This window comes from Mercenaria mercenaria, chromosome 15 (genome assembly GCF_021730395.1).
Source record: "Mercenaria mercenaria strain notata chromosome 15, MADL_Memer_1, whole genome shotgun sequence".
NCBI classification, from domain to species: Eukaryota; Metazoa; Mollusca; class Bivalvia; order Venerida; family Veneridae; genus Mercenaria; species Mercenaria mercenaria.
This window is the reverse complement of record NC_069375.1, coordinates 52,663,946-52,683,452: the sequence shown is the minus strand read 5'-3', so window position 1 is coordinate 52,683,452 and position 19,507 is coordinate 52,663,946. Positions and strand designations below refer to the sequence as shown.

Genomic DNA, 19,507 nt, shown 5'->3' with positions numbered 1-19,507 from the left:
TAACTGCTTGTAGTTGACGGTGGTTGGACAGAGTGGAAGACGAGTAGTGAATGTTCGGTGACATGCGGACAAGGGTGGCAGCAGTTATCACGTGTCTGCGAAAATCCTAACCCTATAAATGGCGGAAAAGAGTGTGAAGGTGACGACACGAAAGTGATTGTTTGTGAAACCAACACCACATGTATTAACGGTAAACACATTTAATTCTTGAAATCATCCCACTGCTTTCGTGTCGTTGAAATGCATATTTGTGTCTTTCTTTAACGGTTACATCGACTTTTTAAATTTTCTTCGTGTTTCATCGATCAATAGATACTGTTTATCATGCCAGGTGTCTTTTAGTGGTAACCTTTGAGGCTAATAATTTGTTGTTTGCAAGTAATTGACAACTTCTTCACATGACCAGAAGGTGGCATCAGTTGTAGTCTATAAATTGACTTGAATGATTGCATCAATCCATTTTAAACTCGACTATATGAAGTATGGGAGCTGTCCTACTCGACCCGGCATCGGCGTCGGCGTCCTTTCGCGTCCACACCTTTGTTAAAGGTTTGATGCACTTTCTCTTTATCTCTATAATTACTTGATGGATTTGTTTCAAACTTAAAATAGTAATTTCTCATCATCACCCACATCATTTTTTACAAGAACCAAAACTCTCGCACCAACAGTTTATAAATATATTAACCCCCTTTTTACTTTCACTCTGTCTCAATTATTAGTAAATAGATTTGATTAAAATTTAAAATAGTTGTTCAAAATCATCACTCAAATCATATGACACAGAGTCCATAACTCTGGCACCAATTGTTCATGAATTACTTAGAATTTAAGGTTAATTTCGATGCATTTTCAATATATCTCTGTTATTACAGAAATGATTTGATTCAAACTTAAAATATTTGTTCCACATCATCACTCACATCTTATGACACAAAGGCTATAATCTTGGCACCTATATTTCATGAGTTATTCCCCTTCTTTACTTAGACTTTCAGGTTAAAGTGTTTGTGCACTTTCAATCTTTCTCAGGCATTACTAAATGTATTTGATTCCAACTTAAGATTAGGTCCATATTTCGGAGAAAAAAGTTTGAACATCACCAAATCATAGAAAGAAAGCATTGTTTTACATGAAAAATACACAGCACATAAAACATGTATATCATTCTACAAAACCATTGTCAATTTATTCATGTATGTACTGAATTCTGGAAAGGGACTGCATGAAAGGGCCAAAGCTCTGGACAGTTCAGCGCCTTTAAGAACGCACCAGTTTTAAAAAGCTGTACATGTCTTCGTTTTGATGCATTTGCAACAATGTACCAGTGTTTAAACTTAACATAACTCAGTCTAGGTAAAACATCGTTTTTGACTATTGTTTACATTTATTTCTTTACAAATGGCATTCTTTTTAAAGGGGGACAACTCCTTTAGAATATTAAAAGTATCCGATTCTGTGGGACAGGACAGTTAAGCATGTATTCGACAGATAATTTGTTTGTCAAGATGTTGTTCATTTACTAATAATTTCTGTTGTTTTGTGATCTACTGCTAAATCTTAAACTAGTTTTCCCGCATCATCACCCTCATCATTTGACACAAGGGCCATAACTCTGGCACCAATATTTTATTAACTATCCCCTTTTGAGTTAAACTTTCAGATTAAAGTTTTGATGCACTTTCACTCTAACTTTATCATTACCGAATGGATTTGATTTAAACTTAGAAATAATTAATCCACATCATCACTTACATCATGTGACACAAGGGTCATAACACTTGTACCAAACGTATTTCATTAATTATGCCCTCTTTTTGGTTAGAATTACAGTTTAATATTGATGCTTTTTTCACCATATTTTTGTTGTTACTAAAAGGATTTGGTTTAAACTTAAAATAGTTGTTCAACATCATCACCTTCACTATATAACACAAGGTCCACAGTGCATGCACCAATATGTTTTGAGTTTTGCCCTCGTTTTACTTAAGATTTCAGGTTCAATCTGTGATGCAGTTTTGAGCACTGTGGACCAATATGTTTTGAGTTATGCCCTCTTTTTACTTACGATTTCAGGTTCAAGTTGTTATGCACTTTTGCTCTATCTCAGTTATTACTGAATAGATTTGATTCAAACTTAGTTATTCCATATTATAAGTCCATCGGTGTTATCAATCGCCTTGTTACCTTAGGAATAGGGCAGTATATGGCCTTTTTGTGTCGATTCGCTTCAAGGTTTAACTCATTTATTCATTTATTCTTTACTTTTAGAATGTGTAAAAGAACCTTCACATCTCGAAAACGGAACCATGAACTGCGAGTGGACTGATAATGAGACACGTGTTTGCAAGCCCGCGTGCGATAAAGGTTTTGTCTTTGACAGTGACATGTTTGTTAACACGTCTGGAATAATTTGTGGACCAGACACTGGTTACACGTGGAACATTAACAACACTGACAACCCGCAGTCTCAGATACCCTCTTGTACACGTAAGTAACTTAAGACTATTGCAAAATTCATCGTATTGCAAAATAATGCTGTTACAAAGTAACTAACGCTGACCCTGAATAATACTGGAAAAATACACGAGGTTTTTCAAAATTATGGTAAACTATGTGATCCATGGGAAGGCGGTCTAGTCCCGGTGTTTCTGGAATAAGTGTTCATGTTCAGCGATGCCTATTTCAAATGACGACATGAAGACTAACATTAGAAATATTACTGTATTATTGAAAACATTATTTTTTGCAATGAGATATGCATGTACATTCAAATATGCAATGCTTCCGGAGAAATACAGCCTTTGATACAAAAAATATTCTCCGTTTCTAAGTTCAATGTCTTGTAGACCAATGTATAGCGACATCCCTTACAGCACAAATGACGTAAATCCTATTATTTCAAAACCAAATATCTGAAAAAATGTCTGAAAGCTGTAGTTTTGACCAGGCTGTAAAAATAAGAACGTTTTATTGTTCTATTACGGAAAGTAAGGACTGTATACATGACATGTCAGACTATAATAGCCAATTGTAATCATCGCTAAAAAAAATTATGAGAAAAAATGAAGTCTCTGCAATGTATAGAGTCAGAAAAGTTTAATTTCCAAATATCGTTTAAAAGCAACTAAACGGGTTCTCAGCCGATCAAAAGACTTTGATCCTATAATCAGTGTTGTTGTTTTTTTTTCATGATAGGCAAGTTTTCTGATAATTCTCGAGTTCCAACGTCGTATTTCATATCAAAATACATGTACGTGTAATACATAGTTATTTCTAACATGATCTGATTTGTTTTCCTATAAGCAAAGAAGGTCGAACCCAATAAAATTATTGTACGTCATGAATATTCATAGCGTCAGATGTCATAGTGGCGTGCTGGAAAAGAAAACCGTAAAATAAATATTTGATGACTGTCGTCAAAGATGTACATATTCAATCCTTAATTACGTGTTAGAATTCATAATATTATATCAGGCGGGCTCTACCCTCGTGACAAAATCCCTTCTAATCTCAACTCCACAAAGTTTAACAATGATTTTATTCAACTTTGGCAGCTTTATATATCATTCATTAAATAATAACTATAGGTAATTATTAATAGCTCTGTGAACCTTACATTAATGCAAAAAATTACCATTAGCAGAATAATGACACGTTGATCTATACAAATATTTTCGTGAACTTGCAGCTAAGATCCCGGCACTGAGTAACAAACTGAACTATACGGCAGGTTACGAAACACTAAGTCTTACAACGTTAAATTCCGGCTTGATATCAGATATAAAGGCGGTCGTAAATGGTAAGGTGAGACGGACCGGATGTGTGTCAAATGGAAGTTGTGTTCTTCAGGACATACATGTCTTTTCTTCCAGCCAATTATCAGAGAGAAAACGAAGGGAGACTATCTATGTGATGTTCACGATAGAATTAACATGTGACATCACTGCAGGTAACTGGTTTATATAACCCTTAAGTAGTTTTTCTTCAAGTTAAAACATAGCAAAAGTTTCTCCTCGGGCACATCTGTATAAATATATAATGATCATCTTATAAAATTTTGGTTGATTGCAATGTATGTTTTTGAATATTGGTCATCAGTGTGTGGAACCTCAGGATCGGACACAAGAACAAGGCCGTTCTACCTTATTGACATTTTGTATGCCCCCGTTTAAGTGCCCCGGGGGTGTCACATTTTGCACCAAATGAGCATTTATTTCTGTACCAAAATACCAAAAAAAAAAAAACTAAAAATTTTAAAAAGAACTATGTAGTTTTCTCCTGCCTAAAAATGTCAAGTCCGCTATTTCCAAAGTATTTACGCTAACATAAGTTCTCAAATCCCAACAAAGTAAATTACGTTACCACTTTCAGTTGAGTAAGTACGGCAATTAAGAAACACTGGCTATACAAGTCATGTCCACATGTAGTGTACCATTCGATGCGCTCAACTAGAGGGTCGTCATAGGGTTTGTTTTCACGTATTAACTATGCATCCGAAGGTAGAGACGTATGTTTACCTTTGTGACAAATAAGATGTTTGGCGTGTTTCAACAAAGCCACTTTTCCTTCCTCGGGTTTAGTAATATGTAATCCACGGAGCGCGTTCAGTCAGAGTCGCCTCCATTAGGAAAGAACTATTTTAACGTTAGAGTTTATTTCTAAGGTCACGGAGTTTGGTTGGTCAGCCTGTAATAAGAAAACCCAGTTGCTCAGTCAAGTGTGACTTACCAATTCTAAGTGTTCCTTCTCGAGAGAAGAAACAATTAGAATCTAGTAATATTCCTTTATCTTAAGCATCCCCAGCTTTTGATATATTTGAACTGGCATATCTTAGTAGGTTGTCTACCTTGAAATAACAATACTCGGAACGCTGTCAACGTACTGACTTACACACAGTCAACAGTTTCAACGACATTTCGTTCATCGTCGAAGCCATTGCGTGACGTCACAGGTTAATGTAGATTTCTGCAATGGAGTTGATAATTTTTTTTTGTGTAAATGCCTGTATCCGGTAATACGGTAAGGACCATTTACGGGATAAAGTACAATATAATAAAAATTAAAAATATTAATAATTATTATTATTATGAACGCGTAACCATGTATTTTGTTATAGCAGGATTGCCATTTACAACGCAATTAACATTTCACACCAGAAAGCTCATACCGTATCGCTAGACACATCCGACTGTCCATGATAAAAAAAATAGTTATTGTTCGAATGCCAATTATCCTCTGTGAATCTCGAGTTAGTAGGGTCGACCAAATAGTAAAATAGTTTCTTGTCGCTCTCGAAAACATATAAAGAAGTAAGTCAAGTCAAATGCGAGATTTAATCGATGAAATCTGTAATAAATGTAAGAGCCGAAATATCCTCTGTGAAATCTAGGGTTGAAGAGGTCGAACAAAAGTAAAATGTTGTTAAAGCATAAGGTGGCTGAAATTGAAAACATAATTTGCAACACTGGATAAGGAAACGAATTAGTAATCAATGACGTAGATGCTCTTGATATGAAATTTGATAACCATAACGACATTTGGAATAGGTAGATAAATTGATTCAATATTTTGATGATTTTAAAACATTTATATGTCAAGCCATAAATCTTAAAGAGGTTGTCGTATTACGGGTGGTGTAATTGTTTTTAATAAAAAAAAATTTTACAAAATGTATTAAGCACATTAGTCTGAATTTTCATTATGTCATTATATTAGAAATAGACAAACATATAACTGGCTTTGCGAAGAAACTCTTATATGTATTTATATATTTTCCACCAGGTTGATCACTTTTTTATGATAATAAGTCAGAGCCTGGACTTCAGGACCTTGAATTTGGTGAATTTACATGAATTTGATCTTCTTTTATGTGGTGATTATAACTGCAAAATTGGATGATTTTGTGTTCATGGTTATTATGTAGACAAAGCAGAAATGTAGTGAATGACAATATACATGCCAAGAGAACACTCGAACGGATTTAATTTTTAATAAGGTTTATAGCAAAGATGAGGAGCAAAGGTACTATAAAAATGTTGAAAATATTATTCATAATGGCGACTTTGATACACTAAATAGAAAGTTGTCAGACATGTCAGCATATATAAATCATATCATAACAAATTTTGAATGTCTTAATGTACTGAATGTTTAAAAAATAGAAATGTAAAAAAAACAACAATTTGTTGAGGACGTTTCGACTAAGTAAAGATGTTAATGGTTTGATTTCTTACAAAGAATGTAAAAAAAAACAACAGAGTTTGTAAAATATGATAAAAATAATCTAATCTGTCCGATAATGAAACATTTTTTTTGTCAAATAAAGTCTTCACATAACTCTATACACTTTCTAAATTTCTAGGGTCTAGGTTACCTAGCTGATAGGGCTAATTCTATAATTCATGCAATAGCTTTCCATATTTGGGAGATAGTTTGTGCCTGATTTAATAGGGGGTTTCCATGTTTTCTGGGCTTTTTGTATAGTTTTCTGGGCTGATTGGAGAGGTTTTTGAAGTGAAGAAGTCGCAGATGTGCGAGAAAAAGAGACCTCATCGTTTTGAAACAACTGCTTTACATATTTGTCATAAAATAATTGTAGTATAGATTAAAATATAATCGGGACTTATAATCTGTGATTTGTGTTCTGGGTATTTACATTTTTTGTTACAAAGCACACTTGGTTTGAAAATAGTAATGACATCAATGTTAACTAGAAAATGCTTTTGTAAAAAAGCGCATGTCTCCCCCAATGCAAAGTCCTATAGGCAAGAAGTCAATAGGGGTCAGGAGCGAAAGTCAAAGAGACACTGAATGTTGGCTGCAATAGGGATCATCTACTTGGCATGTCCAGTCATCCCGCTAAATTTCAACACTCGTGGCCTAGTGGTTCTCAAGTCACTGTTCAGGCTCCTGTGACCCTGACCTTTGATCAAGTGACCTCAAAATAAATAGGGGTCATGTACTCTGCATGTCCAATCATCCTGTTAAGTTTCAACATTGTAGGTCAAGTGGTTCTCAAGTTATTTCCAAAAAATGATTTTACATGAACAGGCCACTGTGACCTTGACCTTTAATAGACTGACCCCAAAATCAATAGGGGTCATCTACTCTGCATGTTCAATCATCCTATGAAGTTTCAACATTCTGGGTCAAGTGGTTCTCAAGTTATTGATCGGAACTGGTTATCAATGCTCAGGCCCCTGTGACCTTGACCTTTAACGGAGTGACCCCAAAAACAATAAGGTCATTTACTCTGCATGAACAATCATCCTATGAAGTTTCAACATTCTGGGTCGAGAGGTTCTCAAGTTATTGATTGGAAATGGTTTTCCATGTTCAGGCCCCTGTGGCTTTGACCTTTAACAGAGTGACCCTAAAATCGTTAGGGTTCATCTACTCTGCATGACCAATCATCTTATGAAGTTTCATCATTCTGGGTCAAATGGTTCTCAAGTTACTGACCGGAAATGGTTTTCAATGTGCGGGCCCCTGTGACCTTGACCTTTAACAGAGTGACTCCAAAAACAATAAGGGTCATTTACTCTGCATGAACAATCATCCTATGAAGTTTCAACATTCTGGGTCGAGAGGTTCTCAAGTTATTGATTGGAAATGGTTTTCAATGTTCGGGCCCCTGTGGCCTTGACCTTTCACAGAGTGACCCTAAAATCGTTAGGGGTCATCTACTCTGCATGACCAATCATCCTATGAAGTTTCATCATTCTGGGTCAAGTGGTTCTCAAGTTACTGATCAGAAATGGTTTTCAATGTGCGGGCCCCTGTGACCTTGACCTTTGACGGAGTGATCCCATAATCAATAAGGGTCATCTACTCTTTATGACCAATCATCCTATGAAGTTTCAACATTCTGGGTCAGGTGGTTCTCTAGTTATTGATTGGAAATGGTTTTCAATGTTCAGGCCCCTGTGACCTTGACCTTTGACGGAGTGACCCCAAAATCAATAGGGGTCATCTACTCTTCATGACCAATCATCCTATGAAGTTTCAACATTCTGGGTCAAGTGGTTCTCTAGTTATTGATCGGAAATGGTTTTCAATGTTCAGGCCCATGTGACCTTGACCTTTGACGGAGTGACCCCAAAATCAATAGGGGTCATCTACTCTTCATAATCAATCATTCTATGAAGTTTCAACATTCTGGGTCAAGTGGTTCTCTAGTTATTGATCGGAAATGGTTTTCAATGTTTAGGCCCCTGTGACCTTGACCTTTGATGGAGTGACCCCAAAACCAATAGGGGTCGTCTACTCCAGCAGCCCTACAACCCTATGAAGTTTGAAGGTTCTAGGTCAAATGGTTCTCCAGTTATTGCTCGGAAATGAAGTGTGACGTACGGACGGACGGACGGACAGACGGACGGACGGACAGGGCAAAAACAATATGTCTCCTGGGGGAGACATAATGATTATGTTCAGTGATGGAACTACTGATGAAGAAATTATCTGTGCTGTAAATGAATCGAAGAAAAATAAATCCTCAGCTGTTTTTTTTTTATACCTGAACCTTTTCTTACCACTGTGAATATATTTCTACCTTATTTGAGCACATTTTAATAGAAGTTTTTAAGTAATGTTTTTCCTGAAAATTGATCTGTATCTATCGTACTACCAGTATACAAAAATAGATAACCCTGATAATAACAGAGGAATAACATTTTAAAACAGTTTGAGTAAAATATATGTGAGTATTTTTTGTAATAAAAGACTGACAATTTTTACTGATAACTCTTGCAAAATCACAGAAGCACAAACTTGATTTCGATCAACACCAGATAATGGTTTTATTTTAAATTCACATGCAAATAAATACTAATGTAGAAAAGGAAGAAAGTTATGTGTTGTTTCTATTGATTAAAAATAACATTTGATAGTGTAGATAGACCAAAAATGTTCTCTAACTGATCAAAATATGGCGTCAAAGGACACCTACATATTATCAGAAGTATACATATATTATTCTGTTAAGGCCTGTGTAAGAAACGGAACTGTTTGTAGTGACATATTTGACTGCCCTATAGGGCTACGCCAGGGCTGTAATTTAAGCCCTGTTTATTAATGCTTTATATCACACAAAAAACGCTGGAAAATAACCACGCTGTAAATGGGTAGGTATTTCTACTGGTATGAAGCCAATCCTTAAATTCAACTTGGCACTTTTATTAATGAATGAAATAGAATAGAACCTTGAAATTTCACAAAGATGCTTCGAAAAGATACATAGGATGTATGTTTAACCAAATGATAAAAGGTTTTAAAGATATTGGCGTAAAACTTTGAAATTCTGTTAGATTTTTCAGACTGAAGAAATTGTTGGTTGGAGAATTTCTTAAAAATATAACGATCGTTTTCAGACCAGAAGTTGTAGGTGTAAAGATTTGAATTTAGTTTAAACATATTTATTCCCAAAATAGAGTACATGTATATATACATATGACATACTGTAGTGAAAACAAAACAGGAAAGGATAAGAATGAAAGACAAGTCAAGATTTGAATTTGTGATTGATAACCTGGAAATACTTCTAGCGTAGATCTACATCTCGAGATAATGTTCAGATTCAATGGAAAATTTGTGGCATGGTACATCTGCGGGCATGGCAAAACCCAGAAAGAAATGCCTCTGTACTTGTTATATCCTACCTCTAGGTATTCTGAGAATAGAGGTTCAGGAGGTAGGGTATAACATGTACAGAGGCATTTTCTTTCTGGTCTGGTGCCAGTGGCACAAAAAATGCATCGCAAAAAATGAAATATAAAACACTGACCTTTGGCGACTGTCAAAATCTGTATGCGATTTATGTATTAGAAATAAAACGCAAAATGTTCACTGTAGGTATAAACCAGTGCTACGATCTTCTTGCTGAAATTGTGGGAGCTTTAAATACATACATCGAGAACTTGGAATTTACCATACAGTATGGTGGCAGTGACTATGATGTTGGTGTAAACAGTTCACCACTGGACGGTGTGTCTGTGTGTGAACCAGGACATGTTTCGGTGTGGCAATACTGTGGTAAGTACACATTTCATAACAACATAAACACTTAGAGTTTAACTACTTGAAAGTCACGTAATATCTTTCTTTATAATGTGGCTGCCACATTTTTATTATGGACATGAAATATATTAATTTCTTGTTAAATCTGTTTTCTGTAACATTTGTCAAAGGTCTGAATATTGGTCAACATAATACAGCGCGTTTTATTGAATCCATTATTTCTAACTCAGTCCCTTTATAGCTATGACAGTGTAAGTTCGCGTGCGGTATTAAAGGTAGTGCTTTTTTTAACCGCGTGATCATGCTTAACACCAATTTGGACAGCAGTTTGATCTGTTTTGACATAAATTTTAAAACCTTATGGAACTTTAAAAACGAATGAGATTATACCTATGGATATTCACTTAGCACATGTCACATTGATTTGAATAAAAGATATAATGACTTCCTCAAAGAGGATCCTGCAACATACTAAATGTGAATGCTACTTTTTACAATGAGATCGTATTTATACAATCTTATTCAAAGCACGAATTCTTATAATCATTATTCTGCGACAGCATTTATGACATAACTATATTCGTTGCCGGTTCTTATTGTTGGAGCGATAAAAAAAGGTCAATGGGCAATTTCAGCAAGTTGCAATACCCATGGCTAAAACTGTATTTATAGTATCATGTGGAAAAGGAACTTATGCAACCAATGATTGCTGTGAACGTTGTCCTCGTGGATACTATCAAGACAAGGAGGCTCAGACATCCTGTAAGCAGTGTCCGGAGGGATGGACCACAGCTGGGCTGATGACCAGGGACAAGGAATATTGCAACAGTGGGTAAATCACTGCAATTGTGACGAACATAGAATGTTTGCAGGGGGAGGGGATTCCCTGAAATATGTTTGAAAATAAAAAAAAAAGAAAAAAAAAAGAAAACATTTTTCCCGTTACTGACAATGCAAAACACACTAAATCCTTCTCAGTAATGTAAGTTATATCGTAAATCTTTTTTCCCTATATTTACTGTTATTTCTGACAAAATTCAGTTCCCCACTCTCAAATTTAGGAGGGGGATGGGGCGTGTGCAGCCTCCCCCTGCTCGTACGCCTATGAATTCTAAGTTAAATTTAGTGATTTTCAAAAATTGTTTGATTTCAACATAACTTTTATTTTACATGAAATATAATATATGCTAAAATTATGCTATGTATTATAAATTGAAATGTTTGTCAATTGTACATATATTTCATTTAACCATTTAGGGTTATTCTGTTTATGTGTTTTCAGTTGCTACGGTAACCGCTGTTCATGACAGTGAATCTAAAATGAACTGGCTGATGACTGGTTTTGTTATTGCTGGTTCTGTTGTATGTGTTACAGTAATAACAGTATTATGGATCTTCTGTAAAAGGTATTTAACAACATTTTTAGGCTAAGAAGACAGGTGCTAACTAACAAAATCAAGAGCACCGGCTACGGGCAAAGTAGGCCCACAACAAAAAGAAGCTGTGATAAAAAATATTATAGACGGGTTTTTTCAAAAATCTAACAAGCACATATAAATGTATGCCAAATATAGATAGAGGTGGGGAAGGGGAGTGGTAACGGGTAAACAGGGGGGGGGGGGTGAAGGGGAAAGTAGAACAAAGATGAATATGCATAGGAAATGCTGCGTGTCTTAATCAGAGTTACACTACAAGGTAAACCACAATAACGCAGACATTCATGTACCAAAGATAAACACAAAACCACACCCAACTAACTAACATAGACACACAAGTAAGATAAAATAACACAGTAAGGCACCGCTTCAACAACCAAAATAAAGAGGGGCACGAAAGCAAACTCAAAGTTTAAGGGGGAGGGGCAGACCTGGGTTCAATTATTTTCAAAAGTAATTAATTAATTACAATTAAAATAGAAATGCTTCAATTAAATTACAATTATAATTACTAGCTTCTTACAGAAGTAATTATAATTAATTACAATTATTTTAAGGAAAATAATTAATTATATTTAATTATTTGGCAATATATTCACAAATAGAATCATGATGTTACTATCAAAGACATATTAATGATGCGTATCTATAAATGCTTATTGAATTTCAAAAACCTAAACACCTCAAAGATTACTGCCTTCAGTGAACACCATTCACAGATTTATGATGCAGTAGCTTGTTTATAAGTCTTTATTGCATTTCTAAAACATTAATGCTCCAAAGTTACTGTCTGTTAGTGAACTACTCTGTCTGTTTTATACCCTACATTGAACACAGAGCTTGTGAACACTTCTTACTTACCCACTCTGTATACTAGTTATTGTAATGTAATGGCTTAATATTCATCAATGGTCTACACGGGTGGTATACGCGCCACCCTCCTTGATTTTGTATATATTGATGCGCAACACCAGCACCGGAAGTCGCGCAACACATTTTAAGCGTATTCCCAGTGGGAATTGGATTGCGCGTTTACCACTCGTGGTCTAGCAACAGTTTCATGTATATATCCAGATTACATAAATACCCCTTTTAGAGTACCAGCAAGTGTGAAATTTATACCCCCATTTGTTTGTTTGTTTGTTTTGGGTTTAACGCCGTTTTTCAACAGTTTTTCAGTTATATAACGGCGGGCAGTTAACCTAACCAGTGTTCCTGGATTCTGTACCAGTACAAACCTGTTCTCCGCAAGTAACTGCTAACTTCCCCACATGAATCAGAGGTGGAGGACTAATGATTTCAGACACAATGTCGTTTATCAAATAGTCACGGAGAACATACGCCCCGCCCGAGGATCGAACTCGCGACCCCGCGATTCGTAGACCAACGCTCTTACCTACTGAGCATTTATACCCCCAGGTGATACCAGCTACTGCACAATAACCTGTATTTTTGCCAATGTTTAATTGCTAAATGTTTGTTACAGTTTGCTACATGTAATTGAAGAGTAATTAAATTTATTTGACAATTATTTTGCATTTGTTTGGATTTTAATTAATTAATTACAATTAAAATAATTGATTTTTGTCTCAATTATTAATTATTTTCAATTAATTGAAAAAATGTAATTAATTATAATTATTTAAATTATAATTGTAATTGGACCCAGGTCAGTAGTTAGAAGATTAAGGCGATCAAAACAGTATGACCTCATTTGACCCCTTGCCCGATTCTATAAGTACACTTTGGCCTTACCCTAAACTTAAAATACTAACTTGGTATCCTTGATACCCCGAAAATCTTTGGTTAAACCAAATGAAAACCTCCGGTTTAACCAAATGAAAACATCTGACTTGATGGACGTAAGGCTGAAGGGACCAAGGTTTACTTACACAATTAAAAAAAAAAACCGGAAGAAAAATTTACACACTGAAAAATAATTTATAATAGTTTTGTCCTTATTGATTAAAATAATTTGTAATTGTTCATTCATTTTTCCTTTGATAAAGCATATATTCAACAATGCGTAAGATTATGGTATAATCCTATGGTTGAGTTCACAAGATATATTAAATGAAATTTTTTTAGCGACACCGGTGTCGTTTTCTTAAAATAGATCAATATCGTTTGTAAGTTTAAACAAATATTGGCTCAATGTAAAGCGACACCGGTGTCGTTTTATTGGTATTTACGTTCAGTCATAAAGTTAACCAATATGTTTACTTTGTAGTTTACTCCTGTTTAAACTTCCCTGTTTTGTTTGATTTAAATCCGATACGTTTGCACTTTACACTACAGCTGATTTAATATAAGTGTTTTATTAAATTTAAATACATATAATATAAATGAGTTTACAGATTAAAATATATTGTTTGAAAGAAAGAAGATTTACTGATAATATAAATCCTCATTATGTTACAACAAAAAAAAACGGGAGGAAAATGATAATGGCCACCTGTTCATCTTGTGAAAGAATGAAATCAAAGTTTGTTAAAAGTACTACAACGGGGAGCAAAGCTTCCAACTCTGAGCCTAAGCTCACAGCAGGTAATTTAGATATTCATAAAGCAATGTTACCTTTATTACCTAAGAAAGGTTTGCTCTTGCCAGGCTTTCGTTATTGTGGACCAGGAAATCCTTTAGATAATGGACTCCCTGTCAGTGAACTGGATGCAGTATGCAAAACTCATGACTTTTGCTATAATGATACTAGTACAAATAAAAGCGAATGCGATAAGCAAATGCTTTCCAAATTAAATAACACTAAATCAAAAACATTTGGGGAAAAGATTGCAAAACATTTAGTTGTAAAACCTGCAATTAAAACGAAATACAAACTTGGTCTTGGACAAAAACGAAAGTCAAAAAACGGAAAAAGGGGGTAGAGTATTTACAAGGACGTAAGTCCTCGGGAGCTAAAAGCTTACTCAAAAAGACCCCCGAAATAACATGGAGTGATGAATTAGCAGAAAAATTACATAAACCAATTAAACGAAAATTTATGAAACGAAGAGTGAGAGTTAATGACATTGATGATAGATACTTGGTCTGCTGATTTAGTTGATATGCAAGCTTTTTCAAGATATAATAAAAGTGTAAAGTACTTGTTAACCGTGATTGACATATTCAGTAAATATGCATGGGTTATTCCATTAAAGAATAAAACTGGAGAATCTGTTACTGAAGCATTTGAAAAAATAGTTTCAGAAGGTAGAACACCTTTTGAATAAAAATAAGATTAATATGTATCATACATTTAACGAAGGAAAGGCTGTAGTAATCGAAAGATTTAATAGAAGTTTAAAAAGAATAATGTGGAAATATTTTACAGCAAATAATACTTACACTTATTTAGATAATTTGCAGGAAATGGTTGATAAATATTGAAAAACAAAACACTCTAGTATAAAAATGACACCAACCGATGCCTGTAAAAACTTAAATAAAGGTACTGTTTACTTTAACTTATATGGTTATTTAAAGATACCAAAGAGTAAACCAAAATTTGAAATTGGTGATGGAGTTCGCTTAAGCAAACTAAAAAGACATTTTGAAAAAGGATATACACAAAACTGGACAGAGGAGATATTTATAATTTATGGAATTAATAATAAAAATCCAAGAAAATACACTATAAAAGATTTAACCCTTAACCTGCTATACTTCTATAATGGACTGGTCCATCTTTCAATTTGGACAGTACCACTTAGTACTCAAAGGGGTTTTCACTGAAAATTTACTGACTGAATAGCAAACAGTGCAGACCATGATCAGACTGCACGGATGTGCAGGCTGATCTTGGTCTGCACTGGTCGCAAAGGCAGAATCATCAGCCGCCAGCAGGCTAAGGGTTAAATAATGAAATAATTCAAGGGTCATTTTATGAACAAGAACTTTTGCATACTAAACAAAAGGTTTTTAGAAGAGAACAAGTTATTAGACGAGACTATAAGAAAAAACAAGCTTTAGTAAAATGGAAAGGTTACGATGAAAAATTTAGTAGTTGGATTCCCGAATCTTCGATTCGTTAAGAAACCTATGGTTTAATTCCGTTTAGTGAATTGGAAGAAATTTAAATTGAAAATATATAATATAAATGAGTTATAAAAATCTAATTTCTAATGGAATAGAAACAATAGATCAATTAATAGACCATTTAACTAAACTTGCTGCTGCATATAGAAAAAGCTATAAGTTTTGTGGAAGAGTAAATACAGGATTACAGATTATAGCAGGTATTTTTGGTTGCTCAGCTGCATTAGCTCTTGTTCCAGCTATTCCTATATTTGTAGCAGTTGCTGGCGCTGTTCCATCAATAATTACTATATTTATTAATAGACTAAAAGTTGAAAACAAAAAAGCTATTTCAAAATTGCATCACCACAAAATAAAACAACTAATAACAAAAGCACGGATTGCAGCTTAAGCTGTTCATGGCCCTAATGATCCTGGAAAAGTAAATAAAGAAGAAGAGAAAAAAGTTATTTAGGATATTTTTACAATACTGTTAGAAATGCAGAAAGAAAAAAACTATTCAACACCTCTTGAAATGCATATGAAGGAATTTAAACTTAACGGATATAAAAGTAAAAAAGAAGAACAGTTATATTAAAGATTTTTTCTATAAGTATTTTATATAAATGAGAAAAATTATATCGGTCTAATGTAATATTGCATCAGGAAAAAGTACGTTTTTAGATATTATTAAAGAATATAATCCTAATTTTAATATAATTCCAGAACCAATTTATGAATGGCAAAATGTTATGGACTCTGATTATAATTCATATAACCTTTTTTAACTTGTTGCTCAAGAACCTTCCAAATATTTATTTTCTTTTCAGCTAACAACTTTAAACAGTCATATAAAAATGTTACCTTCTGCTAAACAGTTTAATGGTGTTTCTGTCCTCGAACGCTGTTATTTAACTAACAGTAACGTTTTTACAAAACAACATCAAGACAATGGTGTTATAAATGACCCCGGGTGGGCAGTATACAATCTTTTATTAACTGATCATATTATAAAACCATACGGAAAAAAACCCATTTGATGGATTTGTTTATGTTAAAACCGACCCAGAAATATGTTTTCAAAGACTTCAAAAAAGAAACAGAACTGAAGAAAACAGAATTGGTTTAGATTATTTAGAAAAACTACACAAATTACATAAAGAATGGTTAAACAGAATGTTTCAAGAAGGTATTAAAATTTTAACAGTTGATAACAATTTAGAAAAAATAACTTTAAAATCTTATTCAAAAGATATAGATAATATTACCTATTTTTAAATGTTCTTTAGGTGCGTTGTTAAAGATATTTTTTTTCTCTTTAAGTATATTATATAATGGTTAATAGAAAAGTAGACAGAATAATTATGCCAAAATTATCTAGCACTTTAGGAGAAATAATGAATACAGACAAAAATTCATATGAAAAAGTTATTAAAAGAAGAAACGTTATTAAATCAAAACTTGATCAAATAGTTAGCGATGAATATAAAAATCATGTCATTGATAAATTACAAAATGTTATAGATCCTTATCTATTAGAAAGGAATTTATTTGAATGGGACTGTGGTTGTTTAATTTTAGAAGAGGAAAATGCCGGAAGGTTATGTGATTGTCCCAGACCAAAGAATCACCGAAACAATCCTAAAAAAGTTATTGCAACCGATTGTGACACTAATGAAGAAAAAATATATAGAAGCACTTACGCAGCATCTAAAGACCTTGATATTAATTCGGTGTTAAAAATGTGCTGCGAAGGTAAAAACAGAGTAAAAAGTGGATTATCAAAAACTAACGGAAAAAGATATAAATCTGAATATTTTATTTCTTCTTAAACTTTACTTTTTGTTATTTTTGCTTAACGAATTTTTTTCTAAATATAATATATAGATGGAAATTGAGAGATCTACAAAGCAATATTATAAGAAATTTGAAATTAAGATTGAATATAGACAAGATCCAAAAAATCAATTATATTTAACTATAAACGACTCTTATGAAATACTTAAATCTGAACTTAAAGCTTTAAAAGGTATAAAAATAAATATTGTACTAAAAATAACTTTTGTAAAAATGAGTGCAACAGATACAATATAAAAATCAGCTTATTTTCAATCAAAGGCTTTAATTATTATTAATACAAATGAAATAAAAAAAAACTTTACACCAAGCCTCTGATGAAATAATAAATAGAATTGGCAACTGGATTTCAGAAGGAAGTGGCTGGAGAATAGAATCAGTTGATGCTCATTATATAAATAGATATAAATATACACCACTGGCTGCTTCAAGTTATTTAGAATTACCAAAACCATTACAACATCCAAGAAAAGGATTGATAAATATAAAGAATGATGATAACGAATGTTTTAGATGGTGTCATTTAGCTTACAAATTTCCTGTTAAAGAAAACCCTTATAGAGTTTCAAAATATAAAAAAAACATATAGATACTTAATTATAATGGAATAAAGTTTCCTGTTACATTAAATCAAATACCTAAAATAGAAGTTTTAAATGATATTTCATTTAATATATTTGGATACGAAGAACCTACGGGCGTTTATCCATTATACATATCAAAATATCATTATTCCGAAAGGTGTGACATGTTATTAAAGGCCTAGATTCACTACTATATAAGTGCCCCCCCCCCCCCCCCCCAAATCCAATATACAACTCCCATCTTATCTGCTGCTTATCAGCGATTATGTAATAGTAACTGATTAGAGGGCAATTAGCACAGCAGGGATCCCAACTAGACCATGAAGATGTGTGCAGTGGAGTTGAAAGAAATTATTTTTTCTTCAGTGAATGTGGAATGATAATAATAATAATTATTATTTAGATATTATATAGATGATAATAACTATTACTTTAATGTTATAATAATAATAATAAAAATAATTATAATCATTATTATTATTATTATTATATTACATATAGGATGATAAAAGATACAGTAATAATATTGATAATAAAACACAAGTATAGTGAAAACTTTATGAGTTCTTTATGCTGACAAACAATATTTTTCGAATTGGAAATTGATTTTCTTGTATTCATGTAATCAACATTATTTGAATATAAAATTATTGTGTTCCATCTATACTCAATTTGCCTTTTCAGTGTGTTGCCAAAAGTGACTTTTTTCATGCTTTGCTTTTTAAATTTGAAATGCACATTCTGTTTTCAGTTCTAGACAAATGTTATTTACAGTATTCTGCAAGCTTTAGATGAGTGAAAGTCACATTTTTTTAAAATATCACAATTCTCCAGACAGAATTTGAAAAAATAAACACTTGCATATTTCTTTAAGTAAGTTTCGCATTATTTCATTATTGTGAAAAAAAGTTTCTGATAATTTTATTATTGTGTTTGATCAACAAATATTTTTCTTTACATAGAAAAGCCAAAAAAACTAATATAACTTTAAAAATGATCATTTATTCATTAATTTTAAATAAATTACATTGTTTCCCCTTCTCACTAATTGATACACTTGAAAGGTAGACTGACTCTCCAATAAACAATGACCCTTGTTTATTGGAGCCATACTGTGATGGTCATTAGCCCCCAACTGTGCTGGTGAAGACAGAAATCCCTTGGCCCACTGCCAGAATCTAGGCCTTTAATCAATAAAGATAAGATAAATGGCGACTGTAAGTGGGTTAAAACCCCCGAGGGTTCCAAGGAACCGTCACCAGGGACCTCGGTCCATCATTATGTTTCGATAAAATACTTTAATAGATTAATGTTTAAAAAAACAAAATGTAAAAATAAAAAATATTTTTGCAAATGCTGCCTGCAGCATTTTTCTCAAGAAAGAATATTAAATGAACACACACCAAACTGTTTAGCTATTAATGGTGTTCAAGCTGTAAAAATGCCAAAAGAGGGAAGTAAAGTACAATTTAAAAATTATCATAAGGGTTTAGCAGTACCTTTTGTAATTTATGCTGATTTTGAATCAATAACTAAGAAAGTTTTAACTGCTTTACCGTCACCTGAATCTTCGTTTACTGAACCATATCAAAATCATAT

The 19,507-nt window shown here is 33.3% G+C and overlaps 1 protein-coding gene across 2 annotated transcripts in view; it reads left to right on the top strand.

The window, feature by feature from the left end:
* The window catches only part of LOC128546131 (uncharacterized), a 110,398-nt gene that overhangs the window by 74,985 nt on the left and 15,906 nt on the right, over positions 1–19,507 (top strand). For both annotated transcript variants that reach the window (XM_053525267.1, XM_053525266.1), the window contains exons 18-23: positions 14–190; positions 2,272–2,490; positions 3,692–3,952; positions 9,853–10,032; positions 10,690–10,845; positions 11,300–11,423. In XM_053525267.1, the coding sequence (XP_053381242.1) occupies positions 14–190; positions 2,272–2,490; positions 3,692–3,952; positions 9,853–10,032; positions 10,690–10,845; positions 11,300–11,423 (1,117 nt within the window). The remainder of the gene's footprint in view (positions 1–13; positions 191–2,271; positions 2,491–3,691; positions 3,953–9,852; positions 10,033–10,689; positions 10,846–11,299; positions 11,424–19,507) is intronic.